Raw genomic sequence first — 26,139 nt, 5'->3', positions numbered from 1 at the left:
ACGTCATCCACCCTTTTATGTAAGGAGTTGACACTGTCGGTTAATACCTTTTACCTAACCATCCACTCTGGTGTCGGCCCCACAGGGGGCGACATCACATTTATCGGTATCTGCTCCGTCACCATATAAGTCTCCTCATCAAACATGTCGACACAGCCGTACAGACACACCGCACACACACAGGGAATGCTCTGACTGAGGACAGGACCCCACAAAGCCCTTTGGGGAGACAGAGAGAGAGTATGCCAGCACACACCAGAGCGCTATATAATGTGGGAATTAACACTATAACTGAGTGAATTTTCCCCAATAGCTGCTTGTATATACAATATTGCGCCTAAATTTTGTGGCCCCCCCCCCTCCCTCTCTTTTTAACCCTTTGAGCCTGAAAACTACAGGGGAGAGCCTGGGGAGCTTTCTTCCAGCTGCACTGTGAAGAGAAAATGGCGCCAGTGTGCTGAGGGAGATAGCTCCGCCCCTTTTTCGCTGACTTTTCTCCCGCTTTTTTATGGATTCTGGCAGGGGTATTTATCACATATACAGCCTCTGGGGCTATATATTGTGATTGTTTTGCCAGCCAAGGTGTTTTTATTGCTTCTCAGGGCGCCCCCCCCCCAGTGCCCTGCACCCTCAGTGACCGGAGTGTGAAGTGTGTATGAGGAGCAATGGCGCACAGCTGCAGTGCTGTGCGCTACCTTGGTGAAGACAGAAGTCTTCATGCCGCCGATTTTCCGGACCTCTTCTTGCTTCTGGCTCTGTAAGGGGGGCGGCGGCGCGGCTCCGGGACCGAACATCAAGGCTGGGCCTGCGGTCGATCCCTCTGGAGCTAATGGTGTCCAGTAGCCTAAGAAGCCCAATCCGGCTGCAAGCAGGCGAGTTCGCTTCTTCTCCCCTTAGTCCCTCGCTGCAGTGAGCCTGTTGCCAGCAGGTCTCACTGAAAATAAAAAACCTAAGTCTATACTTTCTTTCTAAAGGCTCAGGAGAGCCCCTAGTGTGCATCCAACCTCGGCCGGGCACAAGATCTAACTGAGGCTTGGAGGAGGGTCATAGTGGGAGGAGCCAGTGTACACCAGGTAGTCATAAATCTTTCTAGAGTGCCCAGCCTCCTTCGGAGCCCGCTATTCCCCATGGTCCTTTCAGAGTTCCCAGCATCCACTAGGACGTCAGAGAAATCCTATTATCCCTGCTTGCAAATGCCCCCCCCCCACCCCCACCCCCCTAGCTAAAGCTGTGGTTGCAGAAGAATAGGTATCCTGGCACTCCCGCATTCCCTTCATGCTGCTTGTACGTTCCTTATACCATACCAACCAACTCTGGAAGGCTAAGCTCTGGAAGGTCTGGGCAGAGGGAGGACCAGGAGGCTGTAGTGGGGACTTGGAGCCACTAATCACATCATTATTGTTAACCCCCCCGCCCCCCCCCCCCTAAAATCCAACAATTGGTCGAACCACGACATAACGCCCACCTCTTCAGCACAGAAGTGGTAGGATTCGGGAGGGCTGCTAACTGTCCCAGATAACAGAACTCCCCTGGGATCTGGGCAAGTGACCAATTATGACTTATGAACATGTTTATTTGCCTATAAGTTGCTTTATGAACATCACTATGAGAATACTGTGCCCTCCCTATGTAGACCCTGGGTCCAGCACAAAAGAACATTCCCCATCACTTATCTCACCATAACTGCTGCCATCTAAAGGCTTTGCTTCATCTTTGGTTGTTTGCTTGTTCTGTCCACTTCCTTCCATGTTCTTATTGTTTTTCTCTGTACCGGTCTCTCTTGTGCCGTCTGCTGCAGAATCCGATGATGCTGGGAGAACACAAAAATTAGTAACATCCACCATTAGGTCCCATTCACCCCTGAGTGGTCAGTACTTGGGATTTTACCGCGTGGACAGCGAGTAGCTAGAGCACAGATAGGCAACCGGTGGTGCTCAAACTACTGAGAAACTACACATCCCAGCATGTCCCGACACAATTTTAGCGTCCCCTAACAGCAAAACATTGGCAAGGCATGTTGGAATGTGTAGTTCCTAGACACCTGGCATGCACAGGTTGCCTACCCCTGAGATGGAGGTTGTCTGACATTGTTATTGGCTATCAGTGCTGTGGCCAGGAACACCGCCCTCTAAAACCAGATACATCTGTAACCCCAATTCTTGTTTATACAAATACTAAATATTTTTATTTGGCCCATATGGAAAGTGTCGATGCCTTAATCCATTTATTTTTTTAAGTTTGGGAGAATTTCTATAGATACTTTACCTTTGCACTTTCCAGTTTCATGGCACCTTAGACTAAGGCACTACTATGGTTCAGAAAATGAGCTAAGGCACTATAATGGGGCATAAAAGTAATAACTTCTGCAGAGATGTGTCTCTCAAGAATCACTGGGTCCCTTGCTATGGGGCCCCCAAAGTTCTGGTTACGCAAGAGAGCAAAAGACATTTCTTATCAGTAGAGCTGTCCTTTGCATAGGCTTACCATACTATGGAGTCTATTCATAAAGAAGACGAAAAATTCAATGTTACTTATCACTATTCATTGCATCGATTCGATGTGATGTATATCTGTGATAAGTATCAATTCACATATACTCACCTCTCCAGCGAGGCACTACAGAGTCTGGGGTTCCAGCGATGCAGTTTCCTCCAGGGGAATCCCTTCTGCGATGTTCGGAATATACCAGTGGGTCCCTCTGCGCATGCCGAAGTGGCTGCTGGGAGGTCAGGGGGGCGGAGCTAGTGTCAGGAGGAGCGTGCAGTTACTGCACCGCAGTTCAGGTTACACCACCCTGAGATGGTAAATCTGAACTCCATAGAGAAATGGAAAACAGAGCTCTCCGTTCCTTCATAAATTGCACTCAGCATACAAAAAGTATAGTGATGCGATTCAAGCACGCAGGGGGTGCCGCTGGAAAAGTCAGAGACTTCTCCACGGTAACCCGCTCTGTGAATTGCGGTAAGCAGAGAAAAGCCCCATTCAACGCAAAACAGGGCTTTTCTCTGCTACATGAATAGACCCCTATCCCTTTAAAACTGGGACACTAAGAAATTACACAGGTTCTGTGGCTAACTGACTTAAAGCCTGCATTTCCTCTGGCTTTAATCAGCCACAGAACCTGTGTAATCCATGAGCATCCCGATTTAAAGGGATGGTGTGGTAAGCCTACCCTTGTGATTCTAACTGCATATGTTAGTACATGTTAAATTAGTATGGATGTGTTGTGTGGAGGGATGTACCGCACAATTTTAGTGCATCCGGCCCAGAGTGAGGGCGGGATGCACTAACCCTCACCGGTACAGCCCGCTACACATCACAGTGACATCGCAATGATACATATCAGAATCAGCTTTATTGGGCAGGTGTACTCATGTATCGCCAAGCAGCAACATGAAGGGGGAATACATAGCATAAGAAGGGAGAAAAGCGTAGCATACATTACACGTACGAGATCATACTGCACATTGCAACTGTACGATAGACTCAACATATTAGACATATTATACATGTTAGACCTTTTATATATTGTTCAGCTGGTGGACAGCTAGTGGGAAAAGGTTTTTAATGGATCTGGTCGACTTCGCAGGAATGGACCTGTAGTGTCTGCCTGATGGAAGCGGTTCAAACAGTTTGTGACCTGGGTGCTGCATATCTGCCACGATTTTCTCCGCTCGCTTCCTGACCCTTGACTGGTACAATTCCTGGACAGGAGGGAGGTCACCCCCAATGATCTTTTCAGCTGTCCTCACCACCCTTTGCAGCCTCCATCTGTCACTCTCATTGGCAGCCCCATACCAGACTGTGATCGAGGAACGTAGGACCGATTCTACCATCGCTGTGTAGATGATGAGCAGCAGCTTCTGCGGGATGTTGAATTTCCCGAGTTGCCTCAGAAAGAACATCTGCTGCTAGGTCTTCTTTACCACAGTGCTTATGTTGGGTCCCCATTTGAGGTCTCAGGAAATTTTTGACCTTAGAAATTTTAGGGAGTTGACCCACAAAACCACAGTGTTGGCTATTACGCGTGGTTGCATGGCACTGGGTTTCCTTCTGAAGACCACCACCATCTCAAATGTTTTGAGGCGATTTAGGTCACGGTTCTTCCTACCGCACCACTGTGTTAGCTGTTCCACTTCGCGTCTGTATGCAGATTTGTCTTCGTCCTCAATTAAGCCGATGACAGTGGTGTCGTCTGCAAATGTTTTTATTTTTACCGATTGCTCGGTCGAGGTGCAGTCGTTGGTATATAGAGAGAAGAGCAGGGGGGGAGAGGACACATCCTTGAGGGACCCCCGTGCTGATTGTGCGCCCACTAGACGGGAATGACACGGCTTTCACCACTTGTTTCCTTGCTGTCAGGAATTCAACGATCCAGAAGCATGTTGATTCTGGGACCACTAAGGAGAGGAGTTTGGTTTGTAGAATACTGGGGACGATTGTTTTGAATGCCGAACTGAAGTCGACAAATAGGACTCTCACATAAGAGGCCGGTCAGTCTAGGTGCTGTAGGATGTAGCGCAGCCCCAAGATAATTGTGACCTCAACACTTCTGTTCGCTCAGTATGCTAATAACATATGCGATTAGTACTGCAAAGGACAGCTTCCCTTATGAGAACTGTCTTTTGCAATCAGTGCCAGCCACTGGACTTCCAAGTTTCCAGGAAATAGTCTGTGCATGTGCAGAAAGATGCAACGGCAGCAGGAGAGGGGGGAAGGGGATGACTGGGAGAGATCCGATTGGCTCCCTCTCGGTGCTGAATGCGAAAAGAAGCCCATAGACTTCTATAGGGTAACGTCAGATTACGCGTTAACCCAGGGATCAAAGGCTTAGTAGCGATCTGGGTGGGTTCTTCTCCCCCAGGATAACATTGGAAAAGCAATCAGGATGATGTACCAATCAGTACCCGCAGGAACAAGGGCTACAAAAGGCTACTGTACCACCATCTTCAGATGGCCGTAGCTGTGGGGCCAAAACCGAGAATGCTTTGCATTCCGGATATTGGTAAATCTGGCAGCATTGCATTCCCCATAGAAACCTATGGGGGGAATAAAGCTGCGGACGGCCAAGGAGGGATTGCAGCAGGTACCTGATGCGGTACCTCCTTCATACATGCGGGTGTTACCTAACATCTGCGTCTATCTCCCGCTACCCCCGACACCACCCCTTCCCTGTCCGGTAGCTGGGCGTTACCAGAGCAATAGCCGCATAAGTGTTATGGTTGGTACACACTGGAATATATATCTGCAGATCAATTGAATTGATCTGCAGATACATCTAAAGCCGGATCGAGCAATGTGCTGTGCATACACACTGCCCGTCCGTCGGGAACCGACGTCATAAACTGGGTAGCCATTTACACATGCCCGCCCCATAGGCAAACGTGGGAGGGAAATCCGGTTGCCCGGCAACCCCCCTACTCTTGTCAAGTGGCTCAAATTGTGACAACAATAGCAATTGTATATACGATTACTAGAGCAGCCGCCACATCATGCAGTGTAAGGGACAGAGCAGAGCTGCTGCACATGCCCAGTGGTAGCAGCTTCTTCTCTACCAAGTTTGTTGTGCGTGTGGATCTGAACCCTTAATCAGCGCACTGGACCAGAGAGTAGCTACTAGGAAGAAGAGACAGGAGCCTTACCATGATGTGGGAGAATGTGTGCTTAGAAAGTGCAATACCGGTTCGATTACGTTTGTGTATTTATTTATTATTGTATGTTTAACCTTTTCATGACCACTTATTTATATTATTTAAATGTTTGATACAGCCTATACTAGAGACAATCTATAGTGTTATAAAAGGAGATTTATGGTGTACTTACCATTGTTAAATCTCTTTCTGCGAGGTACATTAGTTCCACAGGGAAACATCGGGTTTAGAGATGGATCTTGATCCAGAGTCACCAACATGTTAAAGCTTTAGGCTGTCCCAGGATGTACTGAGGCCTCCTCTATAACCCCACCTCCAGGCACTGTGAGCTCAGTTTCCTTAACCAGTCCAATGCAGGAGCAGGTAAAAGAGAAGACAGATGTTAATCACATAGAACCAAATTCTCACGACATGAGAAGGTACCAGCGGCTAATGCCATACAAACCAATAGAAGCTAGGTGCGTCAGGGTGGGCGTCCCGTGGAACCAATGTACCTCGCAGAAAGAGATTTAAACAATGGTAAGTCTACCATAAATCTCCTTTTCTGCAGCGAGGTACATTGGTTTCCACAGGGAAACATCAGGGATGTCCTAAAGCAGTTCCTCAAGGAAGGGGACGCGCCGTAACGGGCAAGAGAACCCAGCGTCCAAAGGAAGCATCCTAGGAGGCAGAAGTATGAAAGGCTTAGAACCTAATGAACGTGTTCACAGAAGACAACGTAGCCGCCTTGCACAATTGTTTTGCGGACGCGCCACCCAAGAAGGCCAAACAGACTGAGTACAATGGGCTTTAATAGCAGCAGGAGCTGGAAGTGCACCCCCTGCGCATAAGCTTGTGCAATCACCATTCTAATCCATCTGGCCAAGGTTTTCTTATTCGCCGGTCAGCCACGTTTGTGGAAACCAAACAGTACAAAAAGGGAATCCGACCTCCGAATAAAGGCAGTCCTCTCCACATATATGCGGAGATCCCGTACCACATCCAAAGACCTCTCTTTGGAGGACAAATCAGAAGAGATGAGGGCTGGAGGGATTGGCGTATAGCTGAGGTAGCGCCATTATTTAAAAAGGGATCTAAAAATCATCCTGGGAACTATCGACCAGTTAGTATAACCTCTATAGTGGGTAAAATATTGGAAGGAATTTTGAGGGATAGCATAGAGGATTATCTACGGAAATCTAAGCGTATTAGCAATAGTCAGCATGCTTTTGTGAGGGACAGATCGTTTCAAACTAACTTAATTAGCTTCTACGAGGAAGTGAGCGAAAACTCGACCAGGGTAAAGCAGTGGATGTGATCTTTTTAGATTTTGCAAAAGCCTTCGATACGCACTGTATCTTCAGATTAAGGGAACATGGACTAGGAAATACTATTTGTACATGGATTAGAAATTGGCTGGATAAATAAGAATTTACTCACCGGTAATTCTATTTCTCGTAGTAGGAGTGGATGCTGGGAACTCCGTAAGGACCATGGGGAATAGACGGGCTCCGCAGGAGACTAGGCACTCTAAAAGAAAGATTAGGTACTATCTGGTGTGCACTGGCTCCTCCCTCTATGCCCCTCCTCCAGACCTCAGTTAGGGAAACTGTGCCCGGAAAAGCTGACACAACAAGGAAAGGATTTGAAATCCAGGGTAAGACTCATACCAGCCACACCAATCACACTGTACAACTTGTTCATACTGTTAACTGGGTATGGTTATCACAACAACTGAGCCTCATTTAACAGATGGCTCATAACAATAACCCTTTAGTTAAGCAATAACTATATACATGTAATGCAGAGAGTCCGAACTTGGGACGGGCGCCCAGCATCCACTACGGACTACAAGAAATAGAATTACCGGTGAGTAAATTCTTATTTTCTCTGACGTCCTAGTGGATGCTGGGAACTCCGTAAGGACCATGGGGATTATACCAAAGCTCCCAAACGGGCGGGAGAGTGCGGATGACTCTGCAGCAACGAATGAGCAAACTCAAGGTCCTCCTCAGCCAGGGTATCAAACTTGTAGAATTTAGCAAATCTGTTTGAACCCGACCAAGTAGCAGCTCGGCAAAGCTGTAAAGCCGAGACCCCTCGGGCAGCCGACCAAGAAGAGCCTACCTTCCTTGTGGAATGGGCTTTCACTGTTTTAGGATGCAGCAGTCCAGCCGCAGAATGTGCCAGCTGAATCGTGCTACAGATCCAGCGAGCAATAGTCTGTTTTGAAGCAGGAGCACCCAGCTTGTTGGGTGCATGCAGGATAAATAGCGAGTATGTTTTCCTCACTCCAGCCGTCCTGGAAACATACATTTTCAAAGCCCGGACTACGTCCAGCAACTTGGAATCCTCCAAGTCCCGAGTAGCCGCAGGCACCACAATAGGTTGGTTCAAATGAAACGCTGATACCACCTTTGGGAGAAATTGGGGACGAGTCCTCAATTCTGCCCTGTCCATATGGAAGATCAGATATGGGCTTTTACATGACAAAGCCGCCAATTCTGACACACGCCTAGCTGAAGCTAAAGCCAACAGCATGACCACCTTCCACGTGAGATACTTTAGCTCCACAGTCTTAAGTGGCTCAAACCAGTGTGATTTCAGGAAATCAAACACAACGTTAAGATCCCAAGGTGCCACTGGAGGCACAAAAGGGGGATGAATATGCAGCACTCCCTTGACAAAAGTTTGAACTTCAGGCAGTGAAGCCAGTTCTTTTTGAAAGAAAATAGATAGGGCCGAAATCTGGACCTTTATGGACCCCAATAGGCCCATAGTCACCCCTGACTGTAGGAAGTGCAGAAATCGACCCAGCTGGAATTCCTCTGTTGGGGCCTTACTGGCCTCACACCAAGCAACATATTTCCGCCATATGCGGTAATAATGCTTTGCTGTCACATCCTTCCTAGCTTTTATCAGCGCAGGAATCCCTTCATCTGGAGTGCCCTTTTCCGTTAGGATCCGGCGTTCAACCGCCATGCCGTCAAACGCAGCCGCGGTAAGTCTTGGAACAGACAGGGCCCCTGTTGTAACAAGTCCTGTCTGAGAGGCAGAGGCCATGGGTCCTCTGAGATCATTTCTTGTAGTTCTGGGTACCAAGTTCTTCTTGGCCAATCCGGAACGATGAGTATAGTTCTTACTCCTCTCTTTCTTACTATCCTCAGTACCTTGGGTATGAGAGGAAGAGGAGGGAACACATAAACCAACTGGTACACCCACGGTGTGACTAGTGCGTCCACAGCTATTGCCTGAGGGTCCCTTGACCTGGCGCAATATTTTTTTAGCTTTTTGTTGAGGCGGGACGCCATCATGTCCACCTGTGGCAGTTCCCAACGATTTACAATCTGTGTGAAGACTTCTTGATGAAGTCCCCACTCTCCCGGGTGGAGGTCGTGCCTGCTGAGGAAGTCTGCTTCCCAGTTGTCCACTCCCGGAATGAACACTGCTGACAGTGCTAGCACGTGGTTCTCCACCCATCGAAGAATACTTGTGGCTTCTGCCATCGCCATCCTGCTTCTTGTGCCGCCCTGGCGGTTTACATGGGCGACCGCCGTGATGTTGTCTGACTGAATCAGTACTGGTTGGTTTTGAAGCAGGGGCTCTGCTTGACTCAGGGCGTTGTAAATGGCCCTCAGTTCCAGTATATTTATGTGTAGTGAAGTCTCCAGACTTGACCACTGTCCTTGGAAGTTTCTTCCCTGAGTGACTGCCCCCCATCCTCGGAGGCATGCATCCGTGGTCACCAGGACCCAGTCCTGTATGCCGAACCTGCGGCCCTCGAGAAGATGAGCACTCTGCAGCCACCACAGCAGAGACACCCTGGCCCTCGGGGATAGGGTGATCAACCGATGCATCTGAAGATGCGATCCGGACCATTTGTCCAACAGATCCCACTGAAAGATCCTTGCATGGAACCTGCCGAAGGGAATTGCTTCGTAAGAAGCCACCATCTTTCCCAGGACTCGCGTGCAGTGATGCACCGACACCTGTTTTGGTTTCAGGAGGCCCCTGACCAGAGATGACAATTCCTGGGCCTTCTCCACTGGGAGAAACACCTTCTTCTCTTCTGTGTCCAGAATCATGCCCAGGAAAGGCAGACGCGTTGTAGGAATCAGCTGCGACTTTGGGATATTCAGAATCCAGCCGTGCTGTTGCAACACTTCCTGAGAGAGTGCTACGCTGACCAACAACTGCTCTCTGGACCTCGCCTTTATAAGGAGATCGTCCAAGTACGGGATAATTATAACTCCCTTCTTCCGAAGGAGTATCATCATTTCGGCCATTACCTTGGTAAATATCCTCAGTGCCGTGGAGAGACCAAACGGCAACGTCTGGAATTGGTAATGACAGTCCTGTACCACAAACCTGAGGTACTCCTGGTGAGGTAGGTAAATGGGGACATGCAAGCAAGCTTCCTTGATGTCCAGCGACACCATAAAATCCCCCTCTTCCAGGCTTGCAATAACCGCCCTGAGTGATTCCATTTTGAACTTGAACTTCTTTATATAAGTGTTCAAGGATTTTAAATTCAGAATGGGTCTCACCGAACCGTCTGGTTTCGGTACCACAAACATTGTGGAATAGTAACCCTTTACCTGTTGAAGGAGAGGGACCTTGATTATCACCTGCTGGAGGTACAGCTTGTGAATTGCCAGTACTACCTCCCTTTCCCTGGGAGCAGCTGGCAAGGCTGATTTGAGGTAACGGCGAGGGGGAGTCGCCTCTAACTCCAGCTTGTATCCTTGAGATACAATTTGTACAGCCCAGGGATCCACCTGTGAGCGAACCCACTGGTTGCTGAAGTTTCAGAGACGCGCCCCCACCGCACCTGGCTCCGCCTGTGGAGCCCCAACGTCATGCGGTGGACTTAGTGGAAGCAGGGGAGGAGGTTTGTTCCTGGGAACAGGCTGCCTGGTGCAGCTTCTTTCCTCTACCCCTGCCTCTGGCGAGAAAGGATGCGCCTCTGACCCGCTTGCCTTTCTGAGGCCGAAAGGACTGTACTTGATAATACGGTGCTTTCTTAGGCTGTGAGGGAACCTGAGGTAAAAAAGTCAACTTCCCAGCTGTTGCTGTGGATATGAGGTCCGAGAGACCGTCCCCAAACAATTCCTCACCCTTATACGGTAAAACCTCCATGTGTTTTTTAGAATCAGCATCACCTGTCCACTGCCGAGTCCATAATACTCTCCTGGCAGAAATGGACATTGCATTAATTCTAGATGCCAGCAGGCAAATGTCCCTCTGGGCATCCCGCATATATAAGACAACGTCTTTTATATGTTCAAGGGTTAGCAAAATAGTATCCCTGTCGAGGGAATCAATGTTGTCTGACAGGGTATCAGTCCATGCTGCTGCAGCAGTACACATCCAGGCTGAAGCAATAGCTGGTCTCAGTAGAGTACCAGAGTGTGTATACACAGACTTCAGGATAGCTTCCTGCTTTCTATCCGCGGGCTCCTTTAGGGCGGCCGTATCCTGAGACAGCAGTGCCACCCTTTTAGATAAGCGTGTGAGCGCCTTGTCCGCCCTTGGGAATGTTTCCCAACGTAACCTATCCGTTGGCGGGAAAGGGTACGCCATCAGTAACCTCTTAGAAATCACTAGTTTCTTATCATCAGGGGAACACCATGCTTCTCCACACAATTCATTTAATTCATCAGATGGGGGAAAAGTCACTGGCTGCTTTTTCTCCCCAAACATAATACCCCTCTTGGTGGTAACCGGGTTAACGTCAGAAATGTGCAATACATCTTTCATTGCAGTAATCATGCATCGGATGGCCTTTGTAGACTGTACATTTGTCTCATCCTCATCTACACTGGAGTCAGACTCTGTGTCGACATCTGTGTCTGTCATCTGAGCTAGCGGGCGTTTATGAGCCCCTGACGGCTTCTGAGTCGCCTGGGCAGGCGCGGGATGAGCCCCCGGCTGTCCCAAGGCTGCTGCGTCATCTAACCTTTTACGTAAGGAGTTGACACTGTCGGTTAAGACCTTCCACATATCCATCCAATCAGGTGTCGGCCCCGTCGCGGGCGACACCACACTTATCTGCCCCTGCTCCGCCTCCACGTAACCCTCATCAAACATGTCGACACAGCCGTACCGACACACCACACACACACAGGGAATGCTCTGACTGAGGACAGGACCCCACAAAGTCCTTTGGGGAGACTGAGAGAGTATGCCAGCACACACCACAGCGCTATATAACACAGGGATTTACACTATAAAAGTGATTTACCCAATAGCTGCTTAAATATCTTATTTGCGCCTAAATTTATGCGCCCCCCCTCTCTTTTTTACCCTTCTTGTATCAGAATACTGCAGGGGAGAGCCTGGGGAGCTGCTTCCAGCGGAGCTGTGAAGCGAAAATGGCGCTGGTGTGCTGAGGAAGAAGGCCCCGCCCCCTCAGCGGCGGGCTTCTGTCCCGCGTTTTATGTAACTCAATGGCGGGGGTTCACACACATATAGAGTTGTCAGACTGTATTATGTGTAGTTTTTGCCAAAAGGTATTATAATTGCTGGCCAGGGCGTCCCCCTACCCCCCAGCGCCCTGCACCCTACAGTGACCGGAGTGTGTGGTGTCCTGTGGGAAGACAGGAGTCTTCTGCCGCCGATTTCATCGCTTCTCTTCTGTCTTCTGGCTCTGCAAGGGGGACGGCGGCGCGGCTCCGGGAACGGACGATGGAGGTCGGGCGCGGTGTTCGAACCCTCTGGAGCTAATGGTGTCCAGTAGCCTAAGAAGCACAAGCTAGCTGCAAGCAGGTAGGTTTGCTTCTCTCCCCTCAGTCCCATATAGCAGTGAGTCTGTTGCCAGCAGATCTCACTGAAAATAAAAAACCTAACAAATACTTTCTTTTCTAGCAAGCTCAGGAGAGCCCACTAGGAGCACCCAGCTCTGGCCGGGCACAGATTCTAACTGAGGTCTGGAGGAGGGGCATAGAGGGAGGAGCCAGTGCACACCAGATAGTACCTAATCTTTCTTTTAGAGTGCCCAGTCTCCTGCAGAGCCAGTCTATTCCCCATGGTCCTTACGGAGTTCCCAGCATCCACTAGGACGTCAGAGAAACAGGGTTTAACGAGTAGTGGTTAATGGGATGTTCTCCAGCTGGGCACCAGTAGTCAGCGAAATACCACAAGGGTCTGTAATTGGCCCGCTACTGTTTAATATATTTATCAATGATCTAGGAATAGGCCTGAAAAGCACATTGTCAATTTTTGCAGATGAATACTAAACTGTGTAAAGGTAATTCATTCAGAAATCGATGGAGTCTTTACAAAATGACTTATTTAAACTTGAAACTTGGGAGTCTAAATGGGGAATGAGATTCAATATTGATAAATGCAAAGTTATGCACTTTGGGATTAGAAACAAACTTGCATCCTACATTCTAAATGTGGAAAAGATAGACGTAACTGTGGTGGAAAAAGATTTGGGGGGTGCTCATAGATAATAGGCTTAATAACAGTACACAATGTCAAAATGCAGCAAAGAAGGCAAGTAAAATGCGTGCATAAAACGGGGCATTGACACAAGGGATGAGGATGTAATCCTGCCTCTGTATAAATCATTGGTACGGCCGCATCTGGAATATTGTGTTCAATTTTGGGCACCATATTATAAAAAAGATATCGGGGAGCTCGAAAGAGTTCAAAGGCGCGCTACTAAACTGATTAAAGGGTTAGAGTCACTGGAGTATGAGGAAAGGCCTACTGGGTTAAATTTGTATTCCCCTGAAAAGAGGAGACTAAGAGGAGACATTATTAATATCATCAAATATGTAAAGGGTCAATACAAAGAGTTAGCAGGGGATTAGTTTATTAATAAAAAAAACTCTGTAGGACACGTGGGCACTCACTGAGGCTAGAGGAGAGAAAATTTCGTACACAATGTAGGAAAGGGTTCTTCACCGTAAGGGCAATACGGATTTGGAACTCACTGCCGGAGAAGGTAATAAGGGAAGACTCTGTAAATGCTTTTAAAAACGGATTGGACAGTTTTCTAGCTGAAAAAGGCATCCAAGGCTATAGCATTTAATATACAGGTTGAGTATCCCATATCCATATATTCTGAAATACGGAATATTCCGAAATACGGACTTTTTTGAGTGAGAGTGAGATAGTGAAACCTTTGTTTTTTGATGGCTCAATGTACACAAACTTTGTTTAATACACAAAGTTATTAAAAATATTGTATTAAATGACCTTCAGGCTGTGTGTATAAGGTGTATATGAAACATAAATGATTTGTGTGAATGTACACACACTTTGTTTAATGCACAAAGTTATAAAAGATATTGGCTAAAATGACCTTCAGGCTGTGTGTATAAGGTGTATATGTAACATAAATGCATTCTGTGCTTAGATTTAGGTCCCATCACCATGATATCTCACTATGGTATGCAATTATTCCAAAATACGGAAAAATCCCATATCCAAAGTACCTCTGGTCCCAAGCATTTTGGATAAGGGAGACTCAACCTGTATTGACAATATGTATAGGGGAGTGATACAAAATATAGTTGTTAATAGGTACGAAACCATTATTTTGGTTGGTGCATTATAATGTGCACTGCTTAATACGGATACAGGTTCAACTCAATAGGCATTTTACCTTTTTTCAACCTCACTAACTATGTAACCACAATCTCTTGGTTAAGGTGAAAAGATGACACCACCCTAGGTAAATAACCAGGGCGAGTTCTAAGAACTGCTCGGACACGATGAAATATCAGAACAGGTGGACGACAGGACAAAGCGCCTAGGTCCGACACCCTTCTAGCAGAGGCAATAGCCAGCAGAAAGAGGACCTTGGCTGTGAGCCATTTAAAGTCCTCTGACTTAAGAGGTTAAAATGGATACTCTTGCAGGTCAGTCAGGACAACAGACAGATCCCATGGAGCCACCGGAGGGACACAGGGAGGCTGAATCCATAGCACACCCTGAGTGAATATATGAACGTCAGGTATAGACGCAATCTTTCTCTGAAACCACACCAACAAGGCAGATATGTGAACCTTAAGAGAGGCCAGACGAAGGCCTAAGTCCAGGCCGAGTTGCAGGAAAGCCAGGATTCTGGATGTTTTGAATCTGTACGTATCATAGTTCTTATCAGCACACCAGGTGAAGTAAGAATTCCAGACCCTGTAATAGATCCCGGTAGATGCCAGTTTGCGGCTTTCAACATAGTTTGGATGACCACCTCAGAGAATCCTTTAGCCCTCAGGAGTGAAGCTTCAAGAGCCACACCGTCAAAGCCAGTCTGGCCAGGTAAGGACAGAGACAAGGGCCTTGTACGAGGAGGTCTGGTCGTTGAAGAAGTAGAAGAGGACGCTCTGTCGATAGACCTTGCAGGTCTGAGAACCAATGCCGTCTGGGCCACGCTGTAGCGACTAGAAGTAGTATTCCTCCTTCTTGCTTGAACTTCTGCAGGACCCTGGGCAGGAGTGACACTGGAGGGAACACGTAAGGTAGCCGAAAGTTCCATGGAATGGCTAGTGCATCCACGAACGCTGCTTGAGGATCCCTGGTCCTTGATCCGAAGACCGGAACTCAGTGATTGTGTCGAGACGCCCTCAGGTCTACATCTGGTAGGCCCCACTTGTCCACTAGGAGTTGAAAGACTTCCGGATGAAGGCTCCACTCTCCGGCGTGCACGTCCTGACGAATGAGGAAATCCGCTTCCCAATTGAGGACATCCGGAATGAACACTGCCGATATCGCTGACAGATGGCGTTCCGCCCATTGAAGGATTTTTGACACTTCCAACATTGCCATGCGGCTCCGAGTGTCGCCTTGATGATTTATGTATGCCACCGTGGTGGCGTTGTCTGACCGTACTTGAACAGGCTTGTTCTGTACTAGAGGCAGGGCGAGAGACAACGCATTGAACACTGCCCTCAACTCCAGAATGTTTATCGGGAGGAGGAATTCCTCCTTGGTCCACCGACTCTGAAAAGAATGTTGCTCCAACACCGCAACCCATCCCCTCAGATTGGTGTCCATAGTCAGCAGGACCCACAGTTGGGGATCCAGAAGGGATGACCCCTGCTTAATCGCTGGTCCTGAAGCCACCAGGTCAGCGACAGACAAACCTCCGGAGTCCATATCATCATGCAAGACCTGATCCGATGAGGTAGGCCGTCCCACTTGAAAAGGATTAACCTCTGTTGGGGCGGGAATGAAATTGAGCGTACTTCACCATGTCGAATGCCGACACCATCAGGCCAAGTACCTGCATCATAGAGTGTATCGACACTCTGGGGCAACAAAGAAAGTATTTTATTCTGTCCTGAAGCTTCAGGACCCTCACTGGAAACAGAAACAGACGTTGACTGTGTGTGTCCAGGAGTGCCCCCAGGTGCACCATGCTGAGCTGGGACCAGCGAGGACTTCCTCCAATTGATGAGCTACCCATGGGCTTGTAGGAAGTTTATCGTTGGTTGTAGATGACTGAGAAGGACATCGTGGGGAGTTTGCTAGAATCAGCAAGTCGTCCAGATACGGCAGGATCCCGAATGCCTGGCGACGGAGATGAGCCGTCATCACGGCTATAACCTTGGTAAAGATCCGAGGGGCCATAGCCAGTCCAAATGGCAGAGCCTGAAACTGATAGTGGATGTTGCCAATAGCAAACCGCAGATATTGCTGATGCGACATGGCAATAAGTATATGCAGGTAAGCATCCTGTATGTCCAGGGATACCATATAGTCTCCGGGTTCCATAGCCAGTACAATTGAGCGCAGAGTTCCATACAGAACTTGGACACTCTCACAAACTTGTTCAATGATTTGAGGTTGAGTATAGGCCGGTAAGACCTGTTGGGTTTCGGAACTAGAAACAGGGTCGACTAGTATCCTCTGCCTCTCTGGGACAGAGATACTGGCACTACCACTCCTGTATCTAGGAGGAACTCACAACCATTTGTAGAGCCTGAGCTTTTAAGGGATCCGAAAGGATAACCGTGATGCAAAACCGGCGAGGGGGACGTCTCTTGAAGGAGACCCATGAGAGACGACTTCCCACACCCATGCGTCTGAAGTGGTCTTCAACCAGACCTGGGTGAACTGTAAAAGTTGGCCTCCCACACTGGGGTCCCCCAGGGGGAGGCCCGCCCCATAATGCAGCAGGCTTGTCTTGTTTAGAAGCAGGCTGACGGGCCGCCCAGGTCTGCTTTTCCTTGGGCTTTGTGGTTTTGGTAGCACTAGACTGTCTCGGGTATGCCTGACCTTTTGCTTTCCCTTGAGGCCGAAAGGAACGAAAAGTGGTACCTTTTGCCCTCTGTGTAGAGAGAGTAGGGTTTGGGAGAAATGCTGTTTTAGCAGCCGCTAAATCAGACAGAATTTTATTTAGGTCCTCTCCAAACAAGATGTTCCCTTTAAAAGGGAGTACCTCCAAAGTCTTTTTGGAGTCCAGGTCCACCTTCCATGACCTCAACCACAGAATACAGCAAGCCAGGATAGACGTAGTTGACGCCTTAGCCGCCAACAAACCCGCCTCAGAGGACGCCTCCTGAATGTAATAGGTGGCGGTGGTAACATGAGACAGGTATTGTCTGGCCTTGTCAGATAATTCCTCGGGTAGCTCTTCCTCCAGTGCCTGAACCCATGCTTCAATACTTATTCCAGCCCAGGAGGCTGCAATCGTGGATCTATGTACAGCATCTGTAAGGGAATAAATACATTTCAGGCATCCCTCCACACGTTTATCTGTCGGTTCCTTGAGTGAGGCGACAGTGGTGAAAGGCAAAGTAGACGATACCACTAGACGGGTGACATGGGAATCCACCGGCAGTGAATTTTCCCACTTGTTACATAACTCTGCAGGGAGAGGATATTGAGCTAAGGCCCGTTTAAGCAGGGGGAATATCTTTCCTGGATCAGACCAGGGTTCTTGGCGTATGTCCACTAAATGGTCAGAATGTGGTAGTAGTTTTAGCTACCTTCTGACATTTGAACTTGTCAGGTTTCTTAGACACCGTAGTGGAATCCTCCTCATCATCAGAGATTTGTAAGACCTTCCTAATAGCAGCCACCAGGTCAGGGACATCAACCTGTAAAGAAGATTCCTCGTCAGAAGCATCCGATTCAGTGAATGACAGGATAGTCTGATCCCCAACCTCCTCAGTAGAAGCTTCAGAGAGATACGTGGATTGTGAGGAGGAGGCAGCCCGCTTAGATGACCCAGGGGCACGAGTGTGACCTATAGCAGATTTGTGTCTAACCAAAGATTGAGTTAATTGCTGCAACTGGTTAGACAAATTATCTGCCCAAGGCGGATTAACCACCGGGACAATTTGTGGCTGTATTGGCACAGGTGGTCCCATAGTAAGCGTAAAACGGTCTACCAGAGTACCCAACAGGGTTGAGAATGTAGCCCATGGTGGCTCCTGATTGGTTGCAGGAGCTGTGGATTGACTGGGAGAGGTATGGCACGCATTACACAGACCATCATATAAAAACTTCCCCCTCAAGTAAATCCTTGGCGCATGCTCTGCATGATGCAGGAGCGTCCCCGGACTTACTGTCCTTCTTGTTCGACATTTCAGCAAATGCAGTAACAGCATATGAGTACGATAAAGCCAGACAGAGTACAATACCTGCGAATAAATTCTTTAGTATGTGACTGAGTATCCAGTACACAACACCTCCAAATTAATCTGGTATTATGTGACTGAGTACACAGTAGAATACACTTTATAGGTAAATACGGCGACGCACTATATAAATGACCCTGACGCACCTAGTAACTTAGGGTACAGAATATAGTGATAGATATATCTGGGAAACACTGAAAGTGAAATAAACACAACAGACACAGGCACACACAGTCACAGCGGCAATGCAGATAATTATTAGTATGACAATAAAACTGCACTGCACTAGTATACAATACTGGATGCAAAATAAAATTATTGGATACTCAAAAAAACTGCGCACGGATACTTCGGCAGATCTATAGGATAAATACACCAAATGGGTGACTCTCCATAAACGACCCCAAATGTGTCTCAAGAAAATACGAAATAGGTGTACATAAGATCCCACTGAGCGCCAATCACCACAATCATGTGATATTCCCAACTGAATTCACAATATGCTCTTTTCTTACTGTTTCCTCCTCGGATGATGTCACACCAATATAAAAGGTCAGCACATGAGGAAGAGAATAAAACAGATCATGCGTAGAAACATCTATTTAATTTACACACAATAAACATAAAATTGATAAAAAGATAAAAATATTGCTCCAATGAATCTGTGGGTACTGAAGTACAAAACAATTACCAGAGGTAATTTGAACCGGCCCGAGTCAGTTCAAACAAAGATTTCAAATGTCACCAGTTTCCCTCCCGGGTAGGCGGTCTGGGGACATCTCACTCCGGCAGATGGTCAGCTCCAACAGTCCACAGTCACAATGGAGATCCAGTAATATACAACACGTTTCGACCCTATAAACGACATCGTTGTTCCACCAATGCTATTAAATGCTTTGCAGGCTTCAAGATAGCAAAGTGCAGTGCTCGTCAAAGGGATATCACTACTGTACTGGCCAAAAGTGAATAGCAGTGCATTTATGATTTTAATACATTGCATCCAAATGGCCTAAATAGTGATTTTGAGCTAAAGTGGTTTTTATGATACCTCCCCTTTATTGTATGCTTATAGTTCTCCTGCAATTTTTAGATTTTTATTGGTTTTATGATATTTTCTCCTTCTTTCTCTTTTTGAGGTTTATTTATATCCTATACCTACCAGGTCCAGAATTGTGGATTTTCACTTAATATGTATTTATGAACTTCATCCGCTGTGACTGGGACTTTTGATGTGAATCAGGAGTGTTAATTAATGACTACTAAGTGGACCTTTATACAACGATTATCTCAGGATGGACATATAAAATAAACTGGAATTAGGAGGGGGCGTGGCCTAGCCAGCAATAGAGAAAGCTGTGATCCCGTGGAGCTCCAGGCTAAATCCTACATTAATCGTCCCTTGACCCAACTTAACCACGCCAGGCCGGCCTGCACCTGTATCCCCAGACTTGCTGACCCGTCCGGCACCAGGAGCCGGGAGCTGCGGAGTCAGGGGGGCCCTGATTTGCCCCCCGCAGATTGCGGCCTACCTTCGGTATTGGAGCCGGGGCCTCGATTTCTGTGGCGGGCCGCCGAAGCGTCCCGTCCGCTCGATCCGGACCGTCCTGCCTCCCGCCGAGGATTAACTGTCCCACTCTCCGTATACCCTCCGCTGTGGGGACCATCGCCGCACTGCCTGCGGACACCCCCAGGAGCCGCGGACCGCTGAAACCGACTGAGGTGAGGGCTGCTGCGAGCGGCGGCGGCCATCTTGTGGTTGGCGCCGCCACATGCTCCTTCACTGCTGCGGTTGCTGGGCCGGTTTTTACAGGGGTCCCCGAGCCGTACACCACACCTGTAACACCGCCAGTGCTGACACTGTGATCTGGTGGTCCCAAACATATAGCAGACCCACGGGACGAGACAGCTCCGGCGGCCATATTGGGACTGGCGCCACCACAAATCCTGTTCCCCAGCCTCCTCCTTCTACAGTGCAGGGACAACAGAGCCTTGAGAACTACTGGGCCTCCCTACATTAACCCACAAGCTAGCTCTCTAGCCGAGGCCCGCTGGTCCATCCTGACCTGTCCGCGACCTGGTGACCTCCAAACTGCCTCTCCCTTGTACCCAACACCAGTGACACTGAGCGTTACCTGCGATTGTCACAAATCCCTCTGCCCCATCACCAATCTAGAGGCCTCCGGGAGAGATTGATGGTGACTCGCTGGCCGCTGTACATAACACCAGGCGACTATTGCTGCTGAAACGCTCCTGCATCCAGTCACCCACCCCCAGGTGGCTTCTGGTCACTAAAAGTACCGTTCCTTCTGTCCAAGTCTCCCCGCACGACCGAAACCACCGCATTCTCCAGCACTGTACCCACCTCCATTACTGTCGCACCCACTTATCTACACTACGCAACCGCACAACGCGGCAACGGAGCGCTGCCTCTGATCTACTAACGGCCGGCCGCAGCCGCGACTGTGACATCCGACCCAAAACCCTCGGACCTCCTCTACCGCGGTGTCCAACGTACTCACAAACAGCACCGACTGGGTATACCTCAACTCTCTAATACGCCCACCAATCCTCATGCTCCACTGATCACATCATAACTAAGCCCTCCAGTGGTTCCCTCTCTGGCGACTAAATAATCCTACTTTACCCTCCTACCTCAACGCTTTGTGTGGTCCCCTTTTCCTCCACACTCATTCACCAACGCGCAATCATGTCCAAACCTAACCCGAACACGAGAAGACGTGCGGGTACAGATATTTCTCAACACTTCACCAAAACCGACAAGGGCGATAAACCCTCCCTACCCTCTGGCCCTCCCTCTCCCAGCCTATCCTTTCCAGGTGGAGATGACCCACTACCCTCGCCCGCACCATCGACCAAAGAGGATATCATGGCTCTGAAGTCACTCATAATGGACTTTAAAGAATCCCTAGAAACCAAACTCGACAGAGCAGTTACCTCTATTAGGTCAGATATCTCATCCTTATCCTCCAGAACCTCCAAACTGGAAGCCAGACAAGACGTTCTACTAAAAGACCACATAGAAACGGTCAGGGATATAGACCATCTCAACCAAGATATAACAGAGCTCCGATATAAGAACGAGGACCTGGAAAATCGCAAACGGAGAAATAACCTCAGAATCCGCAACATTCCAGAGTCCATTCTCCCGACAGCCCTCGAACCATACCTCCAAAGGCTGTTCTCCACTCTTCTACCTAGTGCAGATTCTCGAGAGCTACCTCTGGAGAGAGCTCATAGAGCCCTCCGTCCTAGACCCCGAGACGGCGAGCCCCCGAGAGACATCATCATGCGCTTCCTCAACTTCAAGGATAAAGAGATGGTCCTTCTCCCGACCCGGGGCAAGCCACACATAATGTTTGAAGATGTCAAACTGCAGTTTTTTCAGGACTTTGCCCCCTCCACCATACTTAAAAGAAGAGAACTCAGAGATCTAACATCAGCTCTCCGCACACGTGGTATCCGCTACAGTTGGGGTTTTCCCTTCAAACTCCTGATCGAGTATAATGGGAAGACAATCGTCATTAAAGACCCGAGAGACGGAAATGACTTCCTATCACACCTGGAGGACTCTGACCCACTAGCTGACCACACCTCTGACCTTCATCCACCCTGATTGCCTCAGCATCTACAACTACAAAGACGCTTTGTTCATTTTACTGTTATAATACCTCTATAGACTACTTTACCTGTTTTAGTTTCACATCTTAACCGGTCCATGAACATACTGTATTTTGTCTGTCCTTACCTCTCTCTAACCCACCTTGCTAATCCCGCTATTTGAAACCCTGCGGTTTAGGCTATCCTCCTAGGCCCGACGACATATACGCCTCACGTAGCATACTAATAACTAACATGCTCTCTCTATTTCCATATAGGAACCAAGAGGCTCAGTCCGAAAATCTAACTACTTTTCAGTTTTGTTGGTATTGATGTTGTATTGCTATTATTGTATTTGTTGTTTGACTTCGCATGTTACCTTTTAACCACACACCACTTTCTCAAAGACTCATACGCCTCTCAACTAATATTGCCTCTATCACACAGACCACCACTGGAGGGACGTGTTCCTTCACTCCCTGTACCCACCACACAAGCCCAAACAGGCCCACACTGTTGTTTTCAAACATCTAGGCCCACCCCCATCCCCACCTCTTTCCCTCCGTGGAGGGAGTACGATCGCTACCTGACGCTCCTCCACCTTGGATCCTTTGATCCCACTTTCTGTGCCCGTTCCTTCTCGCTGGTCGTAAGGAACATCTACACAGGCCCACCCTACCTTCTCCCCCCCCCCCCCTCCTTTTTTTTTTCTTCCCTATCTCTCCCTTCACTTTCTCACTATTGTTTCATTTTCTTAGCTTCCTCTCCTTCTGCGCATCCCTCTTTCTCCCCCATTTCTCCTCTGCGCACCCTCCCAACGCCATAAAAGATGCCCCTACTCCTGGCGTCTTTGAACACCAAGAGTCTCAACACCCCCCAAAAACGCTCGTCACTATTCCACTCTCTCCAAACCTTAAAAAGCGGGAATTGTGCTCATTCAAGAGACCCACTTCAAATCTCGATCACACCCTTCCCTAATCACTAAACGCTACCCAACGGCCTTCTACTCTTCAAGTCAATCGAAACACAATGGGGTGGCCATTCTGATCCACTCCAAAATCCCATTCACACTCCATTCATCCCACACAGACTCGGATGGCCGGTATATCATTCTGACGGGCACGCTCGGACACCTAGAATGCACGATCGCCACTGTATAGTGTTCACTCTAGGCTGTTTTAGCAGGGCGCCGCGCCCTGCCCGTTTTTTAACAGGCAAAACCCGCCCTGCCCTTTTGCGGCGCCCTGCTAGAACAGCCGCCCGCTCCCTGCCCTCCCGGCGTGTATAGATGCCGTGTGCATGCGCGCGGCATCCATTTACGCATTGGGAGAGGGCTGGGGGAAGCCCAGCACCGACGGAGGTGCTGGGCACGCCCCCAACAGTGACGTAGCCGGCCACAGACGCTCTCTATAGTAGCGTCTGTGGGCCGCACCGCCCCCTAAAATGACGGAGGCGTGACCACGCCCCCTAATTTGCGTGGCCACGCCCCCATTCCGGGCGGCTTCGCCGCGCGCACACATGTGCCCCCACTGAGTCCGGCGCCCTGCCCCAGTTCACTCCTAGAGTGAACACTAACTGTATATGCTCCCAACTCTGGGCAATCCTCTTTCTTTAACACCTTTTTCTCAGATCTGAACAAAATCAGAAAAGGGTACTTAATACTAGGAGGGGACTTCAACACTGTCCCAGACACCGATCTAGATAAATCTTCTGCCCAGTCCCGCCCCCATCGAGACTCTCCCTCACGCTCTTTAAACAAACATATCCTCGAATCTGGTCTCTTCGACGTTTGGCGAGCTCTCAACCCAACAGCCAGAGACTATACCTTCTTCTCAACCCCACACCAATCATACTCTCGCATTGATCTATTTTACTGCGGCGCATTGCTCTCCCGACATGTACTAGACTCATCTATTCTCACTAACCCTTGGTCTGACCACTCCATTATCACAGTCTCCTTCGACTTCCTTGACACCCCGACGACTCGCCCCAATTGGAGACTAAATGAAACGCTCCTAAAAATCCCTCAATTTCAGGAAAAGATCAAACTAGCTTTAGCCGACTATTTTTCCTTAAACATGACTGACACTACTTGCACCCCACTAATCTGGGAAGCCCACAAAGCAGTAATCAGGGGACACATCATTAACTACGCATCACATAGGAACAAGGATCGCAAACAAAAAATATCAACCCTCACAGTTGAAGTCCACAACTTAGAAACACTACATAAGCAACGACCCTCGCAATCTCTCTACTCAAAACTCACTTCCACCAGGGCCACTTTGAACGCGTTGCTAGCCGAAAAAACCGAGCACTCACTCCGCTGGCTGAAACAGAAATTCTACGAAAAAAGTAATAAAGCCGATTCGCTATTAGCCGGCAGATTGAGGGCTCAGAAAGCGCACACTACTATTCCGGCTATCAAGGACGAACAAAACACCCTCCAATACAACCCAAAGACTATCAACTCTCTCTTTCGGACGTATTATGAGAAACTCTACAACTTACCAGACACTTCCTCCTCAATTGACCCGACTTACCCCACGGCTGCAGACTACTTAGCCTCCACAGATTTGCCTCGTATTGACGCCAACACCTCCATGGCCCTGAACAAACCCATCACCCCCGAGGAATTAACCCTTGCCATCGGGAGCCAGAAACCATCTAAGACCCCGGGCCCTGATGGCTACCCAATGTCATATTATAAAACTTTTCAACCCGCACTACTCCCCCACCTCACATCACTATTCAACCTTATCTTAGATGGATCCTCCTTTCACCCCCACACTACCAAGGCCGTCATTACCGTGATTCCAAAACCCAATAAAGATCCCCAACTCATTTCTAATTATAGACCCATATCACTTTTAAACTCGGATCTGAAAATTTTTGCCAAAATACTAGCTAATAGACTTAATCCTATCCTCCCCTCGCTCATACACCCCGACCAAGTGGGTTTTGTTCAATCCAGACAAGCACTTGACAACACTAGACGTGTCGTGGACATTATCGACCACATTAACCTCCACAAGATCCCGTCCCTGACCCTTGCCCTAGACGCAGAGAAGGCCTTCGACAGAGTTTCTTGGCCCTTCATGCAACAGACTCTACAACGTTTTGGCCTTCAAGGTAAATTTCTCCAGGCTATACAAGCCCTTTACCAGAACCCCTCAGCCTCGGTTCTTTCCAATGGCCTTCTCTCGGACCCCCTAAAAATTTCAAATGGAACACGGCAGGGATGCCCATTATCCCCCCTTATATTCGCACTCATCATTGAACCCCTTGCAAGCCACATCCGGACTAACCCTGACATCACAGGAGTCCAAGTCAACCATACTCAGTACACCATCTCCCTCTTTGCCGATGACATCCTCCTGACCCTGACAAACCCAACTATTTCTCTCCCAAACCTTTTCCAGGAACTAGCCACATATGGCAATCTTTCAGGCTATAAAATTAATCAAACCAAATCCGAAGCCCTCGCATTGCACATCCCCAAACCAACTAAGCTACAACTACAACAGAATTTTAACTTTTCCTGGCGCAGACGCTCCCTCAAATATCTTGGAATCTCCATCACCAAAACTTACAATTCCCTCTTCAAGGCTAATTACCCCCCTCTTATCACGTCAATCCTCACTGATATTCAACAATGGGAATCTTACTTTCTTTCCTGGGTGGGACGAATCAATGCTATAAAAATGAATGTCCTTCCCAAACTTCTCTACCTATTTCAGACACTCCCGATTTCCGTGCCCTCCCAGACTCTTAACAAACTCCAGTCCTCCCTCTGCAAATTTGTCTGGAACCACAAAAAGCCTAGAATCCGGCGGGATATTTTAGCCAAACACTCTCAAAACAGGGGTCTGGGCCTTCCCATCCTCCAACGCTACTATGACTCGACCAGACTAAGCCAACTAGCTGCCTGGCACGCTCCAGAACACACTAAAAGATGGGTTGACCTAGAGAGTGATTTATCGGGACTCCCATCAAACTCTTACTTGCGCTGGCTCTCTAGTAAAATACGCACCCCATCCCACTACACCTCCCCCGCAATAGAATTGACACTTACACATTGGCGAAACCTGAGCAAAAAATTAAAACTATCAAGCCACCCCTCCCCCCTGACTCCCATCTGGAGTAACCCAACATTTCCCCCGGGACTCTCTCGGGAAATGGCCCGCCCCTGGATCTCAGCGGGAATTACCAGGATACACCACTTCACAGGGACACACTATATTAAATCATTCTCTGACCTACAAACTACGCACAGCCTACCTAACTCACTG

General features: G+C 48.5%; 1 protein-coding gene across 2 annotated transcripts in view; it reads right to left on the bottom strand.

Moving 5' to 3' along the window:
* The window catches only part of LOC135056806 (C-type lectin domain family 2 member D-like), a 270,630-nt gene that overhangs the window by 233,695 nt on the left and 10,796 nt on the right, over nt 1-26,139 (bottom strand). For both annotated transcript variants that reach the window (XM_063962409.1, XM_063962410.1), the window contains exon 2: nt 1,679-1,810. In XM_063962409.1, coding sequence (XP_063818479.1) covers nt 1,679-1,810 — 132 coding nt within the window. The remainder of the gene's footprint in view (nt 1-1,678; nt 1,811-26,139) is intronic.

This window comes from Pseudophryne corroboree, chromosome 3 (assembly GCF_028390025.1).
Source record: "Pseudophryne corroboree isolate aPseCor3 chromosome 3, aPseCor3.hap2, whole genome shotgun sequence".
Lineage (NCBI taxonomy): Eukaryota > Metazoa > Chordata > Amphibia > Anura > Myobatrachidae > Pseudophryne > Pseudophryne corroboree.
The sequence above is the reverse complement of the archived record's forward strand: the minus strand, read 5'-3'. Positions and strand labels throughout refer to the sequence as shown.